The sequence below is a fragment of the Labeo rohita genome, chromosome 2, assembly GCF_022985175.1.
Source record: "Labeo rohita strain BAU-BD-2019 chromosome 2, IGBB_LRoh.1.0, whole genome shotgun sequence".
Lineage (NCBI taxonomy): Eukaryota > Metazoa > Chordata > Actinopteri > Cypriniformes > Cyprinidae > Labeo > Labeo rohita.
Window position 1 is genome coordinate 8,106,305 of NC_066870.1, and position 22,009 is coordinate 8,128,313.

Sequence of the window (22,009 nt, forward strand, 5' to 3'; positions counted from 1 at the left end):
TCAAAATATAAGATATACAACATAAGATGTAACATAACACCAAAATGTGCATAATTAGTAAGAACAAACAAGAAAAAAGAACAATCAATGAAAAAAAAAAAACTATTTACTGTGAGCTGTCACAAAGAGGTCTAGGAATGTCAATTTAATGCAAATCTCTTTTTTGTTTTTGTTTTTTTCACTGTAAATTATAAGATAACTTGTTCTTTTTTTACTTCCAAAAACCATACATTTAACAGTATTGTTCAGTAAAATTACATGAAATGTAAATGTAATTTTAGATCTATTACAGTTTTTTAACTTTTTACCAGTTAATAGGCCCTTACCATAGCATTTTTACAGTTTTTTTGCCATTATGCTTACAATCACAATTATAAATTCAGCACATACAAGTCACCCTCTAATTATTGTACTTTAATAGCAGGTGATTGGTTGTTTCAAGAGCAGACATGGTTGCTCTTTTAACAAGCAGCTTTCCACATACAAGAAACTCATTTCTGTAGCAATTTGGTCTTCATAAATCAAGTACCTGCTGGGAAAACTTGCTTTGTAATTCTGGGCTATTTTCAACAGCATACTGAATTCGTTCAGATGAAAGATGGTGGCATGACGTCTTAGAGGAGTTGGGCTTCAAGGGCAATCATTACATAATTGACAAGATTATTTTAGAACATTCTCTGTATTTCTTTAAGCACCTGTCTGACAGGGATAAATTACTTTTAAAATATATATATATTTTTTTTTCTAATGGGAGAGGTAATGCACTTTACAATTAAACTATATAATTAAAAACCCACACTCATCAACTTGGTGACATATTCCATTCTAGGTGATTTCTAGTGTAACTGAGGAGTGCAGCGGCATTTTTGGATAATTTTAATGTTCCCGAGTGCTGGAGGGAAAATATATTCAACCGTAGCAAATCTAATGATGTGGATGGCATCATTTACGACGTAGATCTAGCGTCAATTCCAGATTGCTCTAAAAATAACTCTGACGTCAGGCATCATTTGTTGCCCAGTATGTAATTTGTATGACCAAATGCTCTCTTTACCATTTTTACCACTATCTGAAGCGATCCAGGCATGGTTCAAAGCAGAGGACATTTTTAGAATGCAAACAGACCGCCAACCACAAACCAAACATCAATGCCCAAAACACTGTCTTGCATCACATCCAGATCCAACAGCCGGTCTCCCTTATATGCAAAGCTGTATGTGGTTTGATCAAGGTAATGATAAAATGAATGTGAGTTCAAAGAATAATGAACAAGAATTCATATGTTTTGAGGCAAATCAGTCCATCAGCAATTGTGAAACAGTTGGATGTTTGGAACTGTTTGGAATGAACACGTCTAGTGAAATGCTTTAAAAGCATTTTTTTAATGGAATTGTTTAACCATGGCCTTTAGAATTAAAAATAAAAGTTCAGCCAAAAATGTAAATGATGTAATTTATTACACACATTAAAATGAACACATCTAGTGAAATGCTTTAAGTGATGTCACTGAATTTTTTTATTGAATAGCTTGACTATGATCCACCCTTTCCGGCCTTTAGAATTACAATGAAAGTTCAGCCAAACAAAAGAGGCATTTTGAAAAAATTCTCTGCTATTTTGGACCCCACTGACTTTCAATCTATGGGCAAAAAGAGTTGGAGCTCCAAAAAGTTTCATTACAGGAAAGCAGTTGGACTGGCAAAGACTTCTATTCAGCCTCTTGTGCACTTGAATAAGCAATCGACATTCTAATGCATGATGCGAGTCTGTGCACCTTCAAAGGTAAACACACAGTATATTTGCTGCTTTGATACACCATGTACACAAATTGCTCTGAATGTCTAAATTCATCCATAACTGGCCTATAACAATAATAAAAACAATAATGGCATAGAGTCAGAGTTTCTACTCAAAAGATCAAATGTAATTCCCCTTTAAAGACCCCTTTTTTACACATAAAGTTTTAGTCAAGCATATTCCAAAACAATAATATTGTTTATAATCACCAGTGTCCACCTTAATTCAGATTAAACTAGGTTAAAGTTAGGTTATGGTGTGACAAACTAAGAACCGATTTGAAAAATTTTCTAAAGATTTTTTAAAGTTTGATTTACATGACTAACCTGAAAGTGTCCCTATTATGGATTTTTGAAAATTACCTTTCATGCAGTGTGTAACACAGCTCTAAGTGAATGAAAACATTCTGCAAAGTTTTAAATCTAAACGTACACAGCGTATAAAATTATTGTCTCTCAAAAGTAACAGTCAGTTGTGAGTCATTTAAACGAGTCGTTTTTAAAACGAATAAATGTTGACGTTAACATGATTAACATTAGCATATTGCCTGACCACTTGTTGCACGTGCAGACCCAGGAAAACCCCTCCCTCAAACACTGTTATGGATTCCTGTGGATAGCATCATGTTAAAAAAAGACGCTGTGCTCTGCATTGCGAGGGTAAATCCCCTACACTCTTAAAAATAAAGGTTCTTTATTGACATTGATGGTTCTATGAAGAATCTTGAATTTCCATGGAACCTTTCAAATGCAGAAAAGGTTCTCTATAGTAAAAACGTTCCTTTAGATTTTTAAAATGTTCTTCAAATTTTTTCTTTTAAGAACCGTTCACTGAAAGGTTCTTCTACGGCATCACTGCAAAAATACCCTTTTGGAACCTTAATTTTTAAAGGGGGGAGGGTACAGTTAAGGTTTGTTAAAACCTTCCAACTCATTTTCTCCTCCAACTTCAAAATCGTACATCACTGCAGTCTTTACAACTTAGTATTTACAAAGTGAATGTGCAAGGAGGGTCAAACTCCCTTTACAAAAAAAGGTAAAATAGCGATGTAGGACAATTTTGAAGTTGGAGGAGAAAATGAGATAGGAGTTTTCGGTCATACCCTAACTATCTTGAACTGGAGTGCACAGAGTACGCATATGCAGCACAGAGCTAGACAAGATAAGTATTTGTGGTTAAAAAGTGTGTAAATATAATTTTTTTTTTAAGAAAATGACCAATCATTTCACTAGATAAGACCCTTTTTCCTTGGCTGGGATCATTTAGAGCCCTCTGAAGCTGCATTGAAACTGCATTTTTAACCTTCAATCCGTTGAGCACCAGTGGCCTTTTATTGTGGCCAGCCTAAGGCACACCTGTGCAATAATCATGCTGTCTAATCAGCATCTTGATATGCCACACCTGTGAGGTGGATGGATTATCTCAAAAACAAAAGTGTTGCGTTTATAATTTTGGTCAGTGTAGTTGAAATTATGTCATTTTACAAAGGATGATTCTAAATTTGTCAGAAGATATAAAATATCTGACATATTGTGTTTCTCAGCTTTAGAAATATTCAGTAAGAGATGGCTGTCACACACTTCAACACAATACAGTTCCATTTGTTAACTATATATAGTAAGTACACGTAGTTAATAAACATTACTCAGTACGTAAATGTATAATTACACTGTAACAAGGACACCTTAAAATAAAGGTAATATTTCTAAAGCATTTATTAATGTTTATTAATGTAATTTTAACATTGTTGAAAATTGTATCTGCAATATTATTTAATGGACACAAACTAACAATGAAAAATTAATATTTTTTAATATTAATATTTTCACAATGAAAAACTAACATTAACAAATAACAATACTCTAATAACACTGTAAAAATATGTATTGCACATGATTAGTTAATGCTAGTTCACTAAGGCATCAACTAAAGCAAACTTACTCTAAAGTGTTACTGAGCTGTGAACAGAAATGAAGAAATGCCCCAGAGAGACATGAGAGAAAATTTGTCACAGTGTCTAGTTGTCTTTTTCATACTGTGAGAGCAGAGTAAAACTGACTGATATTAATACCACAAGCAATATTATAATTCACTGACAATTAAAAATACAACGTCTCAGAAAATGTACAACCCAGTTTATCAAAATGATTGATGATAATTATTTGTAATTTATTTGTAATTTATCTTATAGCATCTATCATTGCTTCCTGCTCATTACTTTACTGAGAGTAGATGGGCAAAATTACCAAATAGATATTGCATAAATATGTTTGGTCAGATGTTTGGGGCAAACTGATTTGGTAGCTTAGTTTCAATAAAGCTAAGTGGTGTTTTGAAGTTTATTGAACTTTTCTTTCAATAAAGAAAAGTGGTGTTTTTTTACACAGGTGTATCTTACGACACAGAGACATTTACTCTACACATTCCATTTCACAGTCTGGGAAAAGTCTCCTTTGCATCAGTCCAGGAAGTCATTAGTGGAAGGTGTCTTTATTTCTCTGACAGTGTCAGGAAGCTTGACTCAACCTGTGCAATGCAAAGCTAAGGATTAAATGACAAGGGTTGGTCATTTTATCCTCCAGTCAATAATCTTTGCAGATATAGACTGCCTCCTCTAAAAATGTACAAAGCGTATCTGGAGTTCTGAAGGGAATCAACACCCAGTAGCAGCTCTTATCTTCTATTTCTCTTTCAAAATCCTCCTCGCTCAAATGTGGTGCCCTCATTTTCAGCGCCACAATTCTGTGCTCAATTCTCAAATGGAAAGTTAATACGCAGGAAAGGGAGTGTGGGTACATTGTTATAGGGACAGAATTTAGGAAGTGGTCTTATTGTTAGGTCTGATAATATAAACAGACTGAAGAAATGCAGTAGGCTCTTGAGTTACTTTCACCAAACTAAGATTCAGACTTCAACAGACACTTTAGTCGTAAAAACTAAGAAATGAACTCAGGAAATAGCTTTTTTGGAGCCATGTCAAAAGATCTACAAGTCATTTTAACGCTTCAGGTTGTGATGTTACATCCAAACCAACATGAGTGATAACCTTCAACAATAGCTTATAATAAATCCGTCCAATGCATTGGACACCATCTATTATTGGATAAATTGGTTCGTTGTTTCAGAAGCGTCCTGTGGTGTGACACTGTAATTTATCTAAAACTATTTTCAGCATTTTTTCAATTTGTCTATAATTATTCTGCATGCAACCTTTATGGTCTTGTATTATTTGAAAGGCTACTTTGAATATTTGTGCTTTGTAAAATTGTTTGCAACACAACAGAACCATTTATTATGCATCAGTGAAGGCAAAAAGGTGATAAAATGGACCTACTATATACACTTTACTTTATGCAGATATGTATTTTAACCAAAAAACTTGACGTTAAAAAATCATGAATCAGACATGTTCATGTCAACTATCAATTTGTAAATTCTTCGTTGCAGTGAGGATTTCAAATCAGCACTACTTATGGTTATTTTAAAGACTATTTAAAATAAAATAATGATGCAACTTTGTGCATACTGTGCAGCAATCCATCAAATACTACAGATACTGGTACAATCTGTGATAATCACACAGACCACAATCTGTGATATTAACATTTACATTTAGTCGTTCAGCAGACACTTTTATCCAAAGCGACTGACAAATGAGGACAATAGAAGCAATCAAAACCAACAAAAGAGCAATAATATGTAAGCGCCATGACAAGTCTTGATTAGCTCAACGCAGTACATGTAGGAAGTTTTTATTTATAATAAATAAAAAGAAAACAAGTATATAGAATAGAAGAGCATAGGGAATAAAGAGAATAGAAAAGTATAGAGAAAGAGTAGAATTTACAACCATTACCTAATTTAATATGTTATAATTTTTGTAGGTTTATGGTTTGAAAAGGACATATTCTTTGGTTACTTACAAAATTGCTATTAGCATACATTACATTACATAACCAGCCTTAAATATATGATGTCTACTACAGTAAAAAGACATGTAACTCTCTGTATGTAAATGATTTAAATCACATCATACAGTATGTTAATAATTATATTTGCATATATGTGTTGAATGTTGAAGTAAAAGAAATGTTATGTGCATTTGAACACTGTCTTCACACAAACAAACTTGCATTTGTGAGTCTAAAAATGGGTCAGTCTTTGATGTGATAAATAGGATAAATAGGAAGACTTCAGAAATAAGAATCAAACAAACTCAGTTCTAAATATGACATTCGAGTTTTCACAGTTCAACATATTTGTGTGAACTTGTATTCAACATATATGTGTGTTGTCCTAATTACTGACATAATTACTGGTATGTGTTTTTGACCTTTATATTCTCCGATATCCTGTTTACATGTACATACCTGTGGTGCCAGCTCCCCATTGGTGATGATCCTGGCAATCAGACTCCATTTCCTGTTGCTGGTGGCGTTATGGATCATCTTCTTCCTGAGTAGCTCACCCACTGAGACATATTCAAAGCCATAACGCTCAGCAATCTTCAGACACTGTGTACCTTTACCGCTGCCCGGGCCACCTGTTTGGGAAGATAGCGGGGAGACTTATGAACCGATACTGACTCACTCGCAGACACCCACATATATGCAGACACTCCAGAAAAGCATATTTCGAGAGAAAATGTAGCATTATCCAGGATGCTGTCATGTTCAGACCAGTAACACAATTTCATATTGCTTTTATATAACATTTCAGTAAAGAAGTTAAAGGAGAAGTTCACTTCCAGAACAAAAATGTACAGATAATTTACTCACCCCCTTGTCATCCAAGATGTACATGCCTTTCTTTCTTCAGTCGATAAGAAATTATGTTTCTTGAGGAAAACATTTCAGGAATAATCTCCATATAGTGGACTTCAATGGCTCCCCCAAAGTTTAAACTTCCAAAATGCAGTTTAAACGCAGCTTCAAATGGCTCTAAACAATCCCAGCCGAGGAAGAAGGGTCTTATCTAGTGAAACGATCAGTCATTTTTAAAACAAATTGAAAACTAATATATTTTTTAACCTCAAATGCTCGTCTCGTCTCGTCTCTACGATGCGCATGCGTAGTCAGTTTAATCTGGGTCAATACAGTTAGGGGTATGTTGAAAAACTTCCGTCTCATTTTCTTCTTCAACGTCAAAATCATCCTACATCTGTCTTACCTTTTTTTGTAAAGGGTATTTGATCTTCTTTTACATGTTCACTTTGTAAACACTGGGTCGGTACCTCTGCAGCAATTTAGGCTGCGAGATGGGAGATGAACGAGATGGGAATCTTAAACAAGATGAGTGTTTGAGGTTAAATTGTTAATTTGTTTTAAAAATGACCAATCGTTTTGCTAGATAAGACCCTACTTCCTCGGCTGGGATTGTTTAGAGCCATTTGAAGCTGCATTTAAACTGCATTTTGGAAGTTCAAACTTGGGGGCACCATTGAAGTCCATTATATGGAGATAATTCCTGAATTTTTTCCTCAAGAAACATAATTTCTTATCAACTGAAGAAAGAAAGACATGAACATCTTGGATGACAAGGGGGTGAGTAAATTATCTGTAAATTCTTGTTCTGGAAGTGAACCTTTCCTTTAATGTTAAGTCATTTTAGTCATTTTAGACAGCTCATCTATTTGTGCTCTGTAAAAGAAAATAGTTCCAAAAGCATAATTAACAATCTCCGCTTGTTACATTATAGAATGAATCAGTGGTTTGAATAAATTGGTTGAGTGAATAATTCAGTGACTCACTCATACAGACAGTTAATTGTTTTGTTCCTGAACAAAGTTTTAATGAATATGATAAGTGAATAATTCAATGACTCACTTATTCAGAGAATTAATTTTGTTCCTGAATGAAGTTCTAATGAATCTGTGGAATGAATGATTCAATGACTCATTCATAGACAGTTACTTATCACTGCCTAAAGGCGTAACAATGTAACCTGCATAAAGGGTCACTGAAAAATCCCCACCACTAATACAGTACACAGACACTGGTGGTCTGTCTGTAACATGCCAAGTTCCAGTACAGACAACAGAACAATACAGTAATCAGCTTGAGTGCTATTGGACTAAATATGAGCAAATTCTCAGACTAGAACTAAATGCTGTGTTATAAAAATAACAATAATCAACTCATATTAAAATACTCTACCTACACCTATGCAAACTACAGGCATCGGTCACCAGTATCATTTTTAATACATGTTAGTTGTCCACTATAAGAAACATTACTAAAACCTGGAAAATTTTCATAAACAAAATAGAAAGCTGAGCAGTGATGGGAAACAATTACTGAGGTACACCTAATATCTCAATAAGATAATACTGCAAGTGGGAGGTCACTTGACTGATAGGATATGCACATTATTTGCTTGTGGGGTACATTCAGCACAGATAGCGTTTCCTTTGCAAATGACATCAGTGAACTTAAGGAGACATGCATGCTGTTCAGGGAAGTCTGATAAGGCAGGAGGGAAATGTACAAATATCAGATATCTCTGTCTGAACTATTAGCATCTCTAGCACTCAGCGTCCCTGTTTACAGCAGGTATCCATCTCAAATGCATCCCCAGTGAAAACATGTAATTGGATTTTGATGACGGGATGGTCTCTGATTTCGTGATCACATCATTTATTATAGCAGTGTGTTACTGCATACTGATCGGGAAAGTCAATACTGCTGTTTTTAAATATAGCTTACTTGAATTTTAATCTAATCACAAACACAACAATTTGAACTATTTTAGTCGAATACTATACCTGTGTTAAATTAACTAGCAATATTAATGTTGATTAATATTAAATTCTGGCAAATAAAAACAAGCAGATAATTACATATTATGGCCAATATTAAAATTCTATATAATTTTGTTTAAATAAATGCATTAAAAAATGTAGCCTTTTTAATTTTTTAACAGTTGGACATTGCGTTTGATCAGAGGTAAAAAAAAAAAATTATATAAATACTGTTCAGTTTCCTGCACAGACCGATTGTTTCATGTCTTCACACCTCAGTGTATTGTCACAAGCCGCGAGGTTTAATTTGGGTTTGTCTGTGTATGTTTTTTTGACTCTCAAAGCTGTGGATGCCATTGACTGCCATTATATGACTGACAGACTGCAACGGTTTGAGTTAAAAATCTTCGTTTGTGTTCTACTGAAGAAACAAAGCCACCTACATCTTGAATGCCTTGGGGGTAAGCAGATAAACATCACATTTTCATTTTTGGGTGAACTATATTTAATTTTAGCTAATAATACACTATTTATCTATTTGTTTCACATTATTCTTGATCAGTATCACTGCATATGGCATAAATGTTGTTGTTTTTTCACATTTGTCTGATCAGATGCGTAATTAGTTTAAAATTCTTGTTTTGAATAAAAATAATTATAATAGAGAACTGAGAGGGAGTGGCTTTTGTTATTCTGTCATCTGTTGTTTTACTGCACACACTACAGAACCAAAGGGTTAGTTTTTTTTTTTTTTTTTCTTTTTCTTTTTGTCTTTTTTTTCTCTCTTACGCTTACCAAGGCAGTAAAACAGTAATACTGTAAAATATTATTACAATTTAAAGTAATGAAATTCATCCTAATATGCCTATTTGGTGTTTCCTAATATTATCATTATCAAAATCATCCATTTTTGGGGAAACTGTGATCTTTTTTTTCAGTATTCTTTGATGAACAGAAAGTTGAAAAGAACAGCATTTATTTAAAATAAAATATTTTATAAAATTATGTCTTTTGCATATATGCATTCTTACTGATTAAAAAAAAGTCATCTGCATGGTAGTGTGTTGTTATACGTAGATTCAGGTGCAACACATTCAAGGCTGGTGTTTCTCTCCATTAGCCCGGTACCTGATGAAGTACCCAGTTTTTGGGCTTACCTATAATGAGGATGACTTTGGGTCTGGGTCTAGATGGGTCAAAGACTTCATATTCCTCTATGAGCTCTGCCGTCTCAGACAAGTCTGAGTCACTCTCTATGGAAAACTGGTTGATGGGTGGGAGGCGCTCGTATCTCCGATAGGGGAAGTTGGGGCTGTCCGGGAGAACTGCATGGAAGAACGAAAATAGTTAGTCATGAGAGCTTTTGATATCCTCAACAATATATTGCTACGCATTCACAGGAAATCCCATGACAGCATATACCTGGGAAAAAAAGAGGATTTGCTTAGAGCACAAACTCAGTATGTTTACTGTATAAGTACTTTGCATTTATTTGCCTTTTCGTATTCCCTCGAGGTGGGTAGAACAATGTTGCCCAGCACAAAGAAAGGAAAACCCCTACCGATGGTTACCATGAGCTAACAGCACCCAAATAATGAATAATGCACCTGTTGTGCAATACACAACAGCACAGCAGCTTGTGGCCAGTTCTAGTTTGCATGAATTTCAGCGTTGCCTACAATTTGGAGTTGCGTCGGCTGATGACAACACCTCCTACTCACCATTGCGGAAAAAAGATCGGCGTGACTGCCCACCATTGAGAGGCGGTAATGACTTCTTCTCCTGTCCAACGAATGTGTCCCACCGAACTTTGTCAGTCCCGCCAAGCTCCCTCACCTTCTTAAGGCAGGTCTCGAGATAGTCTATCGGGTCATCCGGTCGGTAGTACATCAGACCAGTCAGCAGACTCTGGGAAACCAGTGACAGATCAGAGATGTTACTGTGTTTATCTGTTGACTGGAGTAACATGCATTATAAGGAAAGTTTATTATTTGTAAATGTTATTATTTATATTATATTAAATAGATATTATTTAAAAATTATATTTTATATTTAAATTTTCTATAGTCAATAAAATAACTATGATAGTAGCAATAAATTAATTCTGCTATTAATGAAAAGCCGATATATTGCATTATGACACCGTTAAAAAATGACTTTAAAGCTTTACCATCATTTTGTTCATTCTTTTATAATTGGTAGGCTATGCATGATAATTTTATGACCCCCTTTAGCGACTACATATTGAAAACTCATAAAAATGAATTTGTTACACCACAGAACAGTTTAAAATGAACTAGGGAAGGCAAAAGGTGATTAAAGTGGTGAAAAAAGCAAATTGTGAAGAGTGACAGCTCGTAAAATGTACACATTCCTATATATTTCATATAAACAATCTAAATCATCTCCATCTTCCTCATCATATTCCCAGGATATTCCAAACGAAGTTGGACCAAACTCTCTAAACAAAAAGTGATTTTTGCCATGGGTTTCATAAATGCCCTCCTGAGACAGCACTAAGAGTTTAAAGAGAGGTATTGACTCGAGAATTATATTGTTCACAAAACAATTGTGAAATAATAATAGGTCACTGTAAAACAGACTTGAAAACAGTCATTAAATACGTCTGTTATATGCTGTTATTTCACATCACACTTGAATCTGATGAAGCATGTGTAGGCTTCTGACAGCACGCCTACCATAATAAACAACGATGGACAATCAGCGATGTTGACTCGCATTTCAGACACGACCGACATTTTCAGCTTTGTGCGTAAAAACGCACACAATCAGCGTCTATAAGCACGTATATAACCCTCAGTAATTTCCATATAATCTAATCCAGTGCAACACTCAATAATTCATTTTGCATTATTTCGCAGTGCATGCACGAACCTTAAAATGAATCATTAGCTTTTTATTATGAATCATCAACTTTAATCATACGACGTTTTTAAAAACCAACATTGCTTTTGAATACTGATTCCTTGTAGTCGGACATCCCGATGCACAAATCAATTTACGTATCAAATATTGCTCCTAAAGTAACCTAACTTCTTCATTGTAACAGCTGATGTGGAAGCATCTTCTTTAGGATTCACCGGAACAAAAGTTCACACGCGCAAATGCTCACCTCAAACAGTTGTGGTATCTCTCTCCTGGAGAGATATTCCTTCGCATCGTTGGTGTTCATATCTGTTTCGGAAAAACTATCGATAGATCCTGTTGCGTTGAGTGTAGAATGTATTCTGTTGCAGGGTCACGAATCCGTGATGTGGTTGCGATCTTAACGCATTCTCCAAGTGCCTACTAAACTAGGTGGACGAAGACAGTTATACTCTCAGTAAACCGTTGTGCCTGTTACATGCTGCTTCCAAGCTCTCCTCTAGTCTTGGTCTTGTTATCTCTCTAAGTGTTTAAAACCGCCAACACAGCGCGATACACCTGCACGCTGCCCGCGCGCTGATGAAGTGACTCAAGTGTATGTGTTTGGCCAGCTGATGCGCGCTTTCTGACGACTGATGCGTGTCTCTGGAGTTCAGTGGGGGAAACTAGAGCATACTGTCCGTCAAAATCATTTTTGGAGTAAAGCTTTTAAGAATATTTTACGGTATGCACTGTATAATATATAATAACGAATCAATCACATTTTATATAATATAAAATGCATTTTATAATAATCTTATTTTATATAATATATACATTATATTATTCGCATATTATTATATGTATACATTAATATAAATATATTATATATAATAAAAGACCGTTAAACAATAATGAATTATTCATATAATATATATTTATAATATATATTTTTATATAATATAAAATGCATTTTATAATAATTTTATTTCATATAATGTATAAATTATATTTATTTATATATTAATTAATATATTTGTAAAATAAAATGACGAAACTGGTTACAAATATTTAAATATTTTAATTATATTTATAAATATATTATATATTAATTAAAAACGTTAAACAATCATGAATCATTCAGTCATTCATATTTTATATAATATAAAAATGCACTTTAAAATAATCTTATTTTTATATAATGTATAAATTATATTTATTTATATATTAATTAATATACTAATAAAAGTGTACTTATATAATAATTCCAAAACTGGTTACAAATATTTAAACATTTGAATTATATTTTTAAATATATTACACATTAGTTAAAAAAGCATTAAATAACAATGAATCATTCATATTTTATATAATATAAAAATGCATTTTATAATAATCTTATTTTTATATAATGTATAAATTATATTTCTTTATATATTAATTAATATATTAATACAAGTATGTTTTAACTGGTTAGTGGTCTTATTTATATGATATAATTTCATGATTTATGGTATAACTGTCACATGACAACAAGATAGCTTTATGCATGTTTGGTTGTATTGACTTTGCAGACAAAATGTTGTTGTTTTAAGTAAACTGCTTCACTGCTTTTTATAAATTAATAATACTTTTGACAAACTGCTAATGCAGTTGCAGCCTTTTAATGATTGTAATACTTTATGAATGAATATCTTATAGAGCTGGGAAAAAAGAATCACTGTCCTAAATACAATGGCATGTAAAGCAATGATATTTAATCATATTTAATCAATGAGACTAGTAAAATTCTTTATTAGCCTTTATATATTTCTACTATTTAATAACCTCTGACATAATTTTCACAGTAAGTGACACACGGGCACCAAATGTTCCATGCTGGATTTTGACATTTTTAGCCTCCATCTGTCCTACAGTCTCACTTAATCCATTGTCGGTGCCTGCTGGTAAACAGGTCCTAGAAATATATTATTATGTAATTCGGACGACGTTTGTAAGGTGGAAATGCTTTTGATTCTCAAACATTCACGACTTGGGGTGAATGACTGAGAAAATAAAGCCAGTTTCAGATTCTGGTACACGAATCTTTGCTGGAATACTTGCAAAATAGTATTAATACAGAACAATTTTAAAAATGAACAAATAAGTATGACAAAGATTTTTCAATGCTTCATTTTAGCTTGATGCTTGTTCCCTATTCAAATGTGATAATAATACTGCTTTTTATATTAAACGTGACCACAGTTGTTGCGTAAATTTATGGACTCTAAGACAAGAGTTATTGATAAAATATAATGCATAATCATATATTCATGTGCTCCGTTTTTTGCCACATTTAAATATTTGAACAGAGGTATGACTTTTATTTCGAAAAATGGTACTTTTAATCAAACCGGAAGTGTAACACTTCCTGGTTGCTTTTGCAAATCTAGCCTGTCACTAAACCGGTGACGAACTAAAATGGGTTATTTCAATTTAGTGACAATATGTGCATTTATTCATTTGCTTGTTTCCATACCTTATGCATACAGTAATTATGTTGAGGTAAGTGTCTTTATTCATAGCTGTCGTAAAACGATATTTTGATTCAATGAATGGAGAGTGAAGCTCTCAGCAGTAATATTCTCAGCTCAGCATACATGTTTCTTTTTTAATGTTTCTTTTATTATTTTATAGCTGTGTTAATTCCGATTTGTTATATATAAGCACACGCAAACATGCATACATATACATACGGTAAAGCATGTGATGCCCTAAAATACAGTACTGTCTAGGTAGGCAGCGCACTAGGTTTTGAAACACAGCCTTTACATTACGATTACTTTGTTCTAAAAATCATAGTTCTCCAGGCGTTTGGCTTTTTCACCTTTTTTTTATTACTTACTCATTATCACACAGACTCGCAGTTTAATGTTCAGATGACAACAAGGCGTAAAAATTGGCATCTTACTGCCACATTGAGCAAGTGTAAATATCTTGTATATTGTTCAAAGTAACTGTCAAACGTAATACATTGCATAGTTTTATTGTTGTTATTTTCATTCATTGTTATTATTCGCATACAAACTGCCTTTTCATCTTCTTATGTCATCTTTCACATCTGTCTTGCATTATATTGCAATGTGTTCAAACATCCACAGAAGTACATCAGTTTCACAATATACGTCCAAATGTCAACAAAATGGCAATATATTCACAATATAAATGTCAAATAATATAAAAAGTGTAAAATGTTAAAGCTGCTTCAGAGAATGGCATCATTTTACATCTAACACATCTTTTTGTGACACAGTTTTCATAATAAATGTGCTTTCCTTGTGATAAAAAGAAGTGCATTAGAATAAACAAGAAGCTTAACTGTACTGAATGTGCATTTGTAGTGTACGTCAGATTCTAAAACTATATATACATTTTGCTTGTAGAAAATATAATATTAATAAAAAATAAAAGCATGTTAAGTACTTGATTATAATTTCAACTTTAGTGTGTTGCTATTAGTGTGTTGATATTACATTATGAATTATATTAAGTATATTAATATATTTGTAATCTTTTACAATAAAGTTCACTTCATTACAAATGTGTAATTACCAGTTGAGTATACTTAACCATGAATGCCTTTCAGTACACTTGAAAATACACTTTAACCATATTTTAAAGACAATAGAACTAATTGTGAAATTAATTATGTACTGATATCCTTCTTAAGTTGGTCAAAAATCACTTACATTCAGCTAATTGCATTTTATATTAATTTAAACTATAATGCATTTTCATTGATTTGTAAATAACATGCAATTAATTATTACATTCAATTATTACTTTGTGTGTGTATGTTTTATTTTATGAATATTTGGCTTCTTTGTCTAACTAGTTTTAAACCTTCACCGGTTAAAAACCTGTGCATGATGTTTTATGTCACATGACCTCCTGCAAATGCATCTCAAAGCAATCATTTTATGCCCCTTGTAATTTTCTCCATAAAGTCAGTACATATGGAGGCAATTTTTGCTCTTAGCACTTTGCCATCATATTACTTGTGTAATTTAAGTACCTTTCATAAGCTTTCAAGTATGTATGGTTTACTTTTCTTTTACCCCTGGATTTACCTGAACGAGAGAATTTTCGCATCTTGTGCTACTTTTGAGAGTTTGATTCATTTAATAATGCATTTGCATTATTAACCTGCATGTAGGAGCCCATAACACCTGAAACTGAATTGGAATCACGTTTCAAATGTTGAGTCTTGTTCAGGTGGTTTTACACCATTAATATCGGACCTTCATTACTGATTTTTTTTTTGTAGACCAAAGCTGGACAGTTTTTCAGCAGTGGCCACACCAACAACTGGGCAGTCCTGGTAAGTTTGAATTTTGAGAATTTAGAAGTATTTCTAATGCATAAATTCCTAAACATGTACGTTTGTTATTAAAACATAAGACAACAGCATATGATAAGCAAATTATTTCCAAATGCTCAACATGGTAAACTAGATTTATCCTGTGACAACGTAGAAGACTTTTTACTGCAGTGGTCCTGAACCTTTTGGACTCCAAGACCCTCTAATATTCAAACACCTCATCCAAGTTGTTTGTGATTTAAGATACAGAGATTTTATTTGAAGAATATTTTATTCACAGTTTCTATTTGATCAAACATTTTTTTAGAGCTTGGCACAACTAGTAAGCTGTATATATTTAAAAAAAATGTATAAAAAATGCCTATAGAGTTACATTCATTTATTAATTTAAATGATGACTTTTCCAGGATTAGAAATCACCCTTTTAAATTTTTGTACAGTTTTTTTTTCTAAGAAAAAAGGTGGTGGATTAAAATAAATTACCTATTTAAATGCTTAAAATTTAAAAATAAATTTCAGTCATCTTGAGGCCTCCTTAGAAGTTTGCTGAGGCCCCCTAGTGGGCCCTGTCCCCCTGTTTGAGAGCCGCTGTATTATAGTCAGTATTGTAATTGTTAACTAAAACTATTTTAAAAATAGTTTTTGATAATTAAAATGAAGCTAAAAACCTAATTTATAGATATAACATTATTTTACAATGAATGTAGAATTCGGTCTCGCCAACATGCTTTCCTTAACTGTTGTTTTTTTTGTGATTTTGGGTGTTTTATAATCATGTTTATGTCTAGGTCTGCACATCTAGGTTCTGGTTTAATTATCGGCATGTGGCGAACACGCTGTCAGTATACAGAAGTGTAAAGAGACTGGGCATTCCAGACAGGTAAACTTGCCTATTTACTTCAATTATGCTCTACAGCATTTTCTCTAGACACATTTAAAAAACAGGTGCCTGTTGAACAACAATATAATATAATATATAATTGGACTAATCTATTGTATATCAACTATTGTTTCCTCCTGGCATCCTCATTACACAGTGACACATTATTTAAATAGTCTTTACCCACTGTTTTTCCATTACTTTAGTTGTGTTCTCCAGAGATAGCTGCATGTGTGCTCTTTTGTCACAACGAGGCAGTGATATTTGTGTCTCTAGCCGCAGTAAAAGTCTTCCTGTCTGCTCTGATTAGATGTGTTTGCTCTGCTTTCCCAGTCACATTGTGCTGATGCTAGCCGATGATATGGCCTGTAACTATAGAAACCCCAAACCAGCCACTGTGTTCAGTCATAAGAACATGGAGCTGAATGTGTATGGAGATGATGTGGAGGTGGATTACCGCGGATATGAGGTGAAGCTGCTCTTGGTTTTAAACTAATATCACTAATATTGGATACTAGTAAGATTTCTGCTAGTTGTTTCAGCATAATCATTTTTTTAAACTTAATTTAAATATTTCTAAGTTAAGTCAAAAACACCTTGTCTCTAAACTGTTTCCTGAATTATTTTTTTTAAACAAACCAGTTGAGTGAATGATTCAGTTACTCATTTTTTAAGAACAGTCACTTTTGTGACAGTTTTGAGCCAAATCAAGACTTTTGCGGCAGGTCTTATTTTAAAAGCATTTCTTTTTGTTTTGCAGGTCACAGTGGAGAATTTCCTGCGAGTCCTGACAGGGCGTCTCCCCCCCAGCACCCCTCGATCCAAACGTCTGCTTTCCGATGACCGCAGCAACATTCTCATCTACCTGACAGGTCAGACCGGTAAAAGCCTCATTACTGGCTTTTTCATTTCTTCTTTTTTCTGAATCTGCAGGTCTCCTTTTTCACAGGCCACGGGGGAAACGGCTTCCTGAAGTTCCAGGACTCAGAGGAGATCAGCAACATGGAGCTGGCTGATGCCTTTGAGCAGATGTGGCAAAAGAGGAGGTAACTATAGAAAGAGCTGCTGTGGACTCACAGTAACTCTCACATATTTGGCATGTTTTAATCAATAATATATATATATATATATACTCTGTAATATTAAAGAAGTTCATTTCCAGAACAAAAATTTACAGATAATGTACTCCCCCCTTGTCATTAAAGATGTTAATGTTCTCCTTTCTTCAGTCGTAAAGAAATTATGTTTTTTTGAGGAAAACATTTCAGGAATGTTCTCTATATAGTGGTCTTCAATGGTGCCCGTGACTTTGAACTTCCAAAATGCAGTTTAAATGCAGCTTAAAAGCGAAACGATGGGTTATTTTATAAAAAATGTGACAATTTATATACTTTTTAACCTCAAATCCTTGTCTTGTCTAGCTCTGCGAGAACTCTGTGCATTCCGGTTCTTGGCAGTTAGGGTATGTCGAAAGACTCCGATCTCATTTTCTCCTCCAACTTCAAAATCATCCTACATCGCTGTTTAACCTTTTTTTTGTAAAGGTGTTTGACCCTCCATGGGCGTTCACTTTGTAAACACTGGGTCGGTTCTTCTTGCAGTTCTTCTTGAACCGGAATACACAGAGTTCACGCAGAGCCAAACTAGACCAGCATTTGAGGTTGAAAATTATGTAAATTGTCAATTTTTTTAGAAAATAACCAATCATTTCGCTAGATAAGACCCTTCTTCCTTCTTCTTCGTTTGGAGTCCCTTGAAGCTACATTTAAACTGCATTTTGGAAGTTTGAACTCGAGGGAACCATAGAAGTCCACTATATGGAGAAAAATCCTGAAGTGTCTCAAAAAAAAAAAATAAAAACAAAAACATAATTTCTTTATGACTGAAGAAAGAAAGTCATAAACATCTTAGATGACAAGGGGGTGAGTAAATTATCTGTACATTTTTGTTCTGGAAGTGGTGAATCTGGTGAAAGATCTGTTCTGGTAAATTAATGGTTATATATTTGAACCTCACCCTATATCCTTGGATATCACGGTTATGCGGCTGACCAACCCGCTTAAAGGGATATTTCACCCAAAACTGAAAATTACCCATGATTTACTCACCCTGAAGCCATCCTAAATGTACAGTATATGACTTTCTTCGTAGAAGAATACAATCTGAGTTATATTAAAAATATCCTGGCTCTTCCAAGCCTTATAATTGCAGTTGAGATTTTGAAGTCCAATAAAGTGTATCCATCCATTATAAAAAGTGCTTTACATGGTTCTGGGGGTTTAAAAAGGCCTTTTGAAGCAAATCAGTGCATTTGTGTAAAAAAAAAAAAAAGTAATCCGTATTTAAAACTTTATAAACCGTAATCACTTGCTTGTGCTAACTGTCATATGCACATGATCACAAGAGAGTGGTGTTCCAGCGTGGGCATAGGGTGACGAATGCAGAAGCGCAGTGGAGAGAGCAAAACAAAACACCGGTCACGAATTGGAGGTACAAAATGGGGATTTGTAAAGGATAATGTTTGAGGATTTCAATATAGGCCAAGAGGACTAGAGACTAGCATATTCTTACTGGAGTTTACGCCTACTTACTACTTCATCCACTGGAATGTCAGTCGTACATACGTATGAGAGTTAGTAGATGCCAGAGATTACAGACAATATTTTCTTATGCATTGATTCTAATGCATCGATTTGCTTCAGAAGGCCTTTATTAACTCTCTGGATCCATGTGAAATACTGTTTATTACAGATGACTGATGGATGTGCTTTACTGGACTTCAAAATCTCAACGCCCATTCACTGTACTTAAAAAGCTTGAAAGAGCCAGGACATTTATTAACATAACTCATATTATTATTAACATATACTCACTTGAGGGTGAGTAATGGGGTAATTTTCATTTTTGGGTGAACTAGCTGTACTACGTTCTGAGGTACGGAAAACGCCAGATCATGAGCTGATCGCCTGAACCAAGTGTTCGCTTCGCTTTAAAACATGCGGCGAAAACAAGGGATTTAGTCATATTGTGCTTTCGGTTTTAGTTAGTTTGACAGATTCTGTGTCAAAGCATAATGACCCAAAACACAGCTTTAAAGACCTTTTATGTTAGAAGTTTAAATTTTAAAGTTTAAATATAATTGAAAAACTACACTTTTTGCCCGGAAGACCAATCGTTTTATAACGTCATGTCACCACGATAATATCGAGACTGTTTCGCGATATCACAATATTGATAATATCGTTACATCCCTAATATTCTCTTTTTTTGTATATTCTTTTTGCTTATGATCTGTGTTTTAGTGTCTCAGAATGACAATGGTGTAACTGTAGCCTGAGACAACTTTGTTTAAAAAGAAATATGTGGGATCTTGGCTGAGTTTGCCCATCTCTGATTTATTCAGGAATAAAACAATATCTTTATGAGAAAGTCATTGAAACATTCACTCAACTGATTTATTCATAATCACAAATTATTTTAGTAACTGCTTAATTTGTATGGAAGCCCGTTTCCACCACTGAATAAAAAATAAAAAAAGGCAATTGCGACTTTTTATCTCACAATTCTGACTTTTTTCTTGCAATTTCGGGTTTATGTCTTGCAATTGCTTGATTAAAAACTCACAGTTTCGAGTCTTAAAGTCAGAATTGCGAGGTACAAACTCACAATTCTGATTTTTTTCTAAGTATTGTGTGTTTATATCTCACAATTGTGACTTTTTTTTCTCAGAATTGTGAGTTTATATTTCAGTTGCAGGTTATCAAGTCAGATTTGTGAGATATAAACTCGCAGTTCTGAGAACATATCAGTCTTTTTTCCCTGATATCCAGTCTTTTTATATTACTCGATTCTGAGAAAAAAAGTCAGAATTCTCACAGTTCTGACTTTATTTCTCAAAATTGCGTTTATATCTCTTATATTTATATTGGTGGAGGAAAAACAAAGAAAGTTCTTAACAACATTGCATCTAAAAATGTATAAGAAACTCTGAAAATGTTTCTGGATATATAAACGTTTATTGAATGCTTATTCAACCGTTGAACAAAAGCAGCATCACACTTCCAGTCGTATCAGCAATTGTATTTGTTCAGCTTAATAATTGTGTAGTTGCTGCTTTTGAGAGCAAATTGCAGAAATTGACCAAAACAAATTCCAAAACGCGCATTAAATGACATCAAAGCACAACATAAAACATGCAGTCTAGCCTTCATTGTGTGGCTCCTGGACACGGTATTGATGTACATGGCTGAAGCGCTGCAGCTGCCTAACGTATTAATTGTGTGTTATAAATGCTCTAATAGGCTGTTTAGGTTCCAGCGCTGTGTAAATATTGTGGGAGGCTAGTGTGCGAGGTGCAGTGAGAGCTTCCTCTCTTCCTGTAGAGCACTACAGCACAGGATGTTTTGTGCCTGTCAATGTGGTAATTGCAGGCTTGATCCGATAAATTAGTGAAGCCCCTTTTGTGCTTCATTGCTCCCTCATTACATCTCAGGTTCATGTGATTCTAAGTCTTCTCATTCTCTCTTTCTCTCTCTGGCCAGAAGTGGTTTCTAATTTTCATTATATATTTTATTTTGTGAATGGAGCATTAATGGATGCTGGGTTCTTGGTTACCGTGGCAACGGCTTGCAGTGAGTGCTGCGTTGGTTGTATTGTGAGCGTGGCTCAGACAGCCTTGAGCTCTGTACTGCAGGTCAGATCTGCAGGCTCTTATTACTCCACGACCGGTTTTAATTTCAAACGATAGTAGATTGCAACATTATACAAGGAAAGTGATTTAAAATAGACAAGAATCAACTGGCTCTAAAACAGCCTCTTTTCTTTGCAGGTACAACGAGTTGTTGTTCATCATAGACACTTGCCAGGGGGCCTCCATGTATGAGAGGTTTTACTCACCCAACCTCATGGCCCTGGCCAGCAGCCAAGTAGGAGAGGACTCGCTCTCAGTGAGTCAAACCTTCTGCTTTGCATCTTCATAATCTTTAAAATCATTGACATGAAGCTCATAGACAACAAAGTTTTTGGAAAATTAAGTCAAAGCAGTTTAATATATGGCTTATGGATCATTACAGTGAGATATTTCAGATTTTTAAAAAATAAATAAATACTTTGTTTAGCAAAGATGCATGAAATTAATTAAAAGTGACAATAATGACATTTATAATGTAAAAAAAGATTTCTATTTCAAATGAATGCTATTTTGGTTCCCACAAAATTTTCAACAATGACAGTAATAACTGTTTCTTGATCACCAAATCAGTATAGAATTAGGATTAGAATGATTTCTGATAGACACTGTGACACTGAAGAATGGAAAATATTACATTAAATAAATTAGTAAATAAATATAGTTATATCTCACAAGATT

General features: G+C 34.0%; 2 protein-coding genes across 3 annotated transcripts in view; one reads left to right on the plus strand and one right to left on the minus strand.

Moving 5' to 3' along the window:
* ak5 (adenylate kinase 5) overlaps positions 1 to 12,045 on the minus strand; it is a 107,791-nt gene extending 95,746 nt beyond the window's left edge. The window contains exons 1-4 of one of the 2 annotated variants that reach the window (XM_051133350.1): positions 11,670 to 12,045; positions 10,291 to 10,444; positions 9,694 to 9,861; positions 6,168 to 6,340 (exon numbers count right to left, since the gene is read on the minus strand). In XM_051133350.1, coding sequence (XP_050989307.1) covers positions 6,168 to 6,340; positions 9,694 to 9,861; positions 10,291 to 10,444; positions 11,670 to 11,729 — 555 coding nt within the window. In that variant the 5' untranslated portion in view covers positions 11,730 to 12,045. Of the gene's footprint in view, positions 1 to 6,167; positions 6,341 to 9,693; positions 9,862 to 10,257; positions 10,445 to 11,669 lie in introns of both variants that reach the window. The other variant, XM_051133344.1, reaches the window with a different exon arrangement.
* A 1,756-nt stretch (positions 12,046 to 13,801) lies between these two features.
* Positions 13,802 to 22,009, plus strand: part of pigk (phosphatidylinositol glycan anchor biosynthesis, class K) — a 49,056-nt gene continuing 40,848 nt past the window's right edge. Inside the window, exons 1-7 of the mRNA XM_051096710.1 lie at positions 13,802 to 13,945; positions 15,708 to 15,761; positions 16,550 to 16,641; positions 16,975 to 17,110; positions 17,402 to 17,513; positions 17,591 to 17,687; positions 21,470 to 21,587. Of these exons, the coding sequence (XP_050952667.1) occupies positions 13,862 to 13,945; positions 15,708 to 15,761; positions 16,550 to 16,641; positions 16,975 to 17,110; positions 17,402 to 17,513; positions 17,591 to 17,687; positions 21,470 to 21,587 (693 nt within the window). The 5' untranslated portion in view covers positions 13,802 to 13,861. The remainder of the gene's footprint in view (positions 13,946 to 15,707; positions 15,762 to 16,549; positions 16,642 to 16,974; positions 17,111 to 17,401; positions 17,514 to 17,590; positions 17,688 to 21,469; positions 21,588 to 22,009) is intronic.